General features: G+C 40.6%; 1 protein-coding gene across 1 annotated transcript; it reads left to right on the forward strand.

Moving 5' to 3' along the window:
- Positions 1–2,645: 2,645 nt before the first annotated feature.
- On the forward strand, positions 2,646–3,369 carry LOC109373075 (zinc finger protein 42 homolog; the record flags this gene model as incomplete). The annotated part of the gene is given in 2 exon segments (XM_019626657.1): positions 2,646–3,179; positions 3,181–3,369. Coding segments are annotated over 2 exon segments (723 nt in total), but the record flags the coding sequence as incomplete, so codon positions are not given.

A 3,369-nucleotide genomic window follows, 5' to 3' on the forward strand; every position in this document is an offset into this window, starting at 1 on the left:
AAAATAAGTGCATTTAAAGAAAATATTAGGCAAATACTCATACAGTGTAGGTGCTTCTGACAAAAGTTATGATGGAGTCTGGGGAATCTCTGGTGAGTGGACAAGTGAGGTAGGAAGGTTGGGGGCAGGTAACAGGTTCTGGGGCTAGCTCTGTCACTAACCAGCTGACAGGTCAGACCTCTTTGGGCATCTATTCTTTATTGGTAAAGAGATTGTTGGGGTGACCTCTAAGGCCCACCCCAGCACCACCATTCTATGTTCTCTTGTCAAATGCCATTATAAGGACACCAATTTCTATAAAACACAAGTAAATATTCTCAGCCTTAACACAAGATGTGCTCACTTAACTAGTCAAGGAAACTAACGGACTGATGTGGATTTTTTTTTTTAAGGTTAAACAAAACCTACTACTGGTAGATTAGACGAAACCTTTGAAAGATTGGAGATAAACTTGGTTTTGCTTAGTAATGTGGACGGAAAAGTGGCCACAGGATAAACCTGACAAGCTTAGGAGACTAAAACTAAGATGGGTGAACACACACACAAACAAATTTTTAACTAAGTGGGCCCTGGTGGGAAGTCACATCTTCAGCTTCCTCATTAAGTTAATATGTGCCTTTTCATTGGGCCTGCTGTTTTTCTATACCTAAAACAACATCTTTAATCCTTTTTCCAGACCAGAGCTGGACACTGCAAAATTCCTCATTATTATGCATGTCTCCTGATTTCCATCTCTATGTGCTGAAAAGCTAACTGTTAGCTCTCCTGTACCCACCTACTTAAAAGAAGTACCTGTCTCTCCAATTTACTTTTATCCAATCCCAGAGCTTTCCCTGCTTTGCTTTCTCCCGCCCCCTTAATCTATCACCTTCCTCCTTTGATTTTATGTATAGAATACGTTGTAAAACTGCCATTCTTTGGAGCATTTTCTCAATCCATTGAGATTTTGCTTCCTGGCAATTGTCGACAGTTTGGCTCAAATAAACTCTTATAAGTTTTCTCTTAGGCTGGATGTTTTTAATCAACAGTAACTTTAGTTTTTTTTGCACAGGGGAGGGATTTCACATACCTTTGGATTTTTTCATCAATATTATAGCCAAATAGCAGAGAGTTTTACCTGCCATATTTCACAAGTTATACTATCATTCTAACCTGAGAGTAAGAAGCCTAGATGTCCTTGATGCAGTCAGATGAAGGGTTTAAAGCCAGTCTTGGAGGAAAAATACACTTCTATCAGATGGAGAAAAAGACAGCTGAACACTGGCATAAGGTAAAGAGTCATGTTTGGAGAAACCGGAGGAGCCCAAAGCTTTAAGATAACTTAAAATAGTGGTCCTGGTTTCTGGTTTTAATTTTTTCACTCTGAAAATAGAAAACATATTAACCAATGACCCATTCTCAAGCACTAATTTGAACCCCAAATTAGTGCTATGTGCCTCTACTAAGCTGTCTTGAATTCTCTTCTCAATGGCTTGAGAATACAAGTTCAAATGAAACCTAATTCTGAGCACCAAAACTCAATGAATGTAGAAAATCTCTACTGAGTAATATATTCATGGCTAGGCTTTCTGTTTTCTAAAACAATCCCTATAGTTTGAAGAGTAAACCATCTTTACCTTGAGTTAGAGTTGCTTGTCCCTTATTCTAGAAGATTCCCAGCCTCACAGGAAAGGCTGTCTTGCTAAAGGTTACCTACCATTACTTCTGACCTCGCCTAAAAATAAATTAGATCAAGGCAATTAGAGTGTGAGGTAAAAAGAGGATGATGATGAATACTGTGAATATTTGAACTATACATTTTGGAAATGATCTAATTAAGGACCAGAGTACTTTCATTTTCTATGTGGAATGCTAATTACATCTCTTTAACCTATTCAGTTTAACAAACAAATGAAAAAAAACACCAACAAAACCAATAAAGCCTATTTTCTGTAGGGATATCTCTGCTTGTAATAGTGCAAAAAAAAAAAAAAGAGAGAGAGAGAAAGAAAGAAAGAAACAGAAAAGATGCTGTGGGTGAACAATTTACCTATGATCTCTAAAGGGGCATGTTCATANAGAGGATATGAAGAGACATTTCTCTAAAGAGGACATACAGATGGCCAACAGGCATATGAAAAAATGTTCAACCTCACTAATCATTAGGGAAATGCAAATTAAAACCACAATGAGATACCACCTCACCCTGGTCAGAATGGCTATCATCAATAAATCAACAAACAACAAATGCTGGCGAGGTTGTGGGAAAAGGGAACCCTGGTGCACTGTTGGTGGGACTGCAGATTGGTGCAGCCACTATGGAAATCAGTATGGAGATATCTCAAATAACTGGAAATGAAACTACCTTATGACCCAGCAATTCTGCTCTTAGGTATTTATCCAGAAAAACTCAAGACACTAATTCGAAAAAATATATGCACCCCTATGTTCATTGCAGCGCTATTCACAATAGCCAAGACTTGGAAACAATTGAAATGTCCATCGGTAGATGACTGGATTAAGAAACTATGGTACATAGAGTAAGAAATATCAGAGTGACTCGCAGCAGCAAGGGAGGTGCTTGCTGAAGACTTACCCAGATCACTACCTGGGACTCATTGATATATCCTGGTGCAAACCTTCGAGGAGAAAGCAGGCAGGATGACATGGAGCAGCAACGGAACACAAGGAAAAAGACGCACGGACAGGAAGGCCTGGGTAGAAGAGCCCTCACAGGGGATAAGTCAAATCCAGCCAAGCCAGCGCCAGCCCAGCAGGACCCTCTTGACACAACGTGGACCTTGTGCGATGAAGATGGGCACCAGGAGACTAGCCACCAGGCTGATGAAGAGAATTCCTTCTCTGACTGTTACACAGAGTGCATACTAAGAGGTGAGTTTTCCGAACCCATCCTGGAAGAGGACATACTTCTTAAGTGTTTCAACAATCCAAAAGAAGGATCAGAACAAGAGCTTTCTCAGCAGGTTCTTTCCGCAAGCTCACTTCTGGAATGTTCCTTGCAACGCACGGAAAAAGAGGCAAAACAAGAGCTTCCTCCACAAATGGCTGGAGAGAGTTCACTTGCTGAGCATTCTGAGTGCACGACAGGCAAGAAGCTTCCTCCTCAAGGAATACGCAGCACTAACTCATTGGACCCTAAACAGGTCGCAGAATTTGCTGGAAATAAGCCCAGCAAAAAATAAAGAATATGCTGCTCCAGGAAAAAATGTTTGTCCTCACAGTGGATGCGCAAGACAGTTCAAGAGAAGAGATTCCCTGAGAAAGCATATCCGTGTTCATGGTCCCCGAGATCACATGTGTGCAGAATGTGGGAAAGCATTCCATGAGAGCTCAAAACTGAAAAGACATTTCCTGGTTCACACTGGAGAG

This window comes from Hipposideros armiger, unplaced genomic scaffold (assembly GCF_001890085.2).
Source record: "Hipposideros armiger isolate ML-2016 unplaced genomic scaffold, ASM189008v1 scaffold_16, whole genome shotgun sequence".
Classification (NCBI taxonomy): domain Eukaryota; kingdom Metazoa; phylum Chordata; class Mammalia; order Chiroptera; family Hipposideridae; genus Hipposideros; species Hipposideros armiger.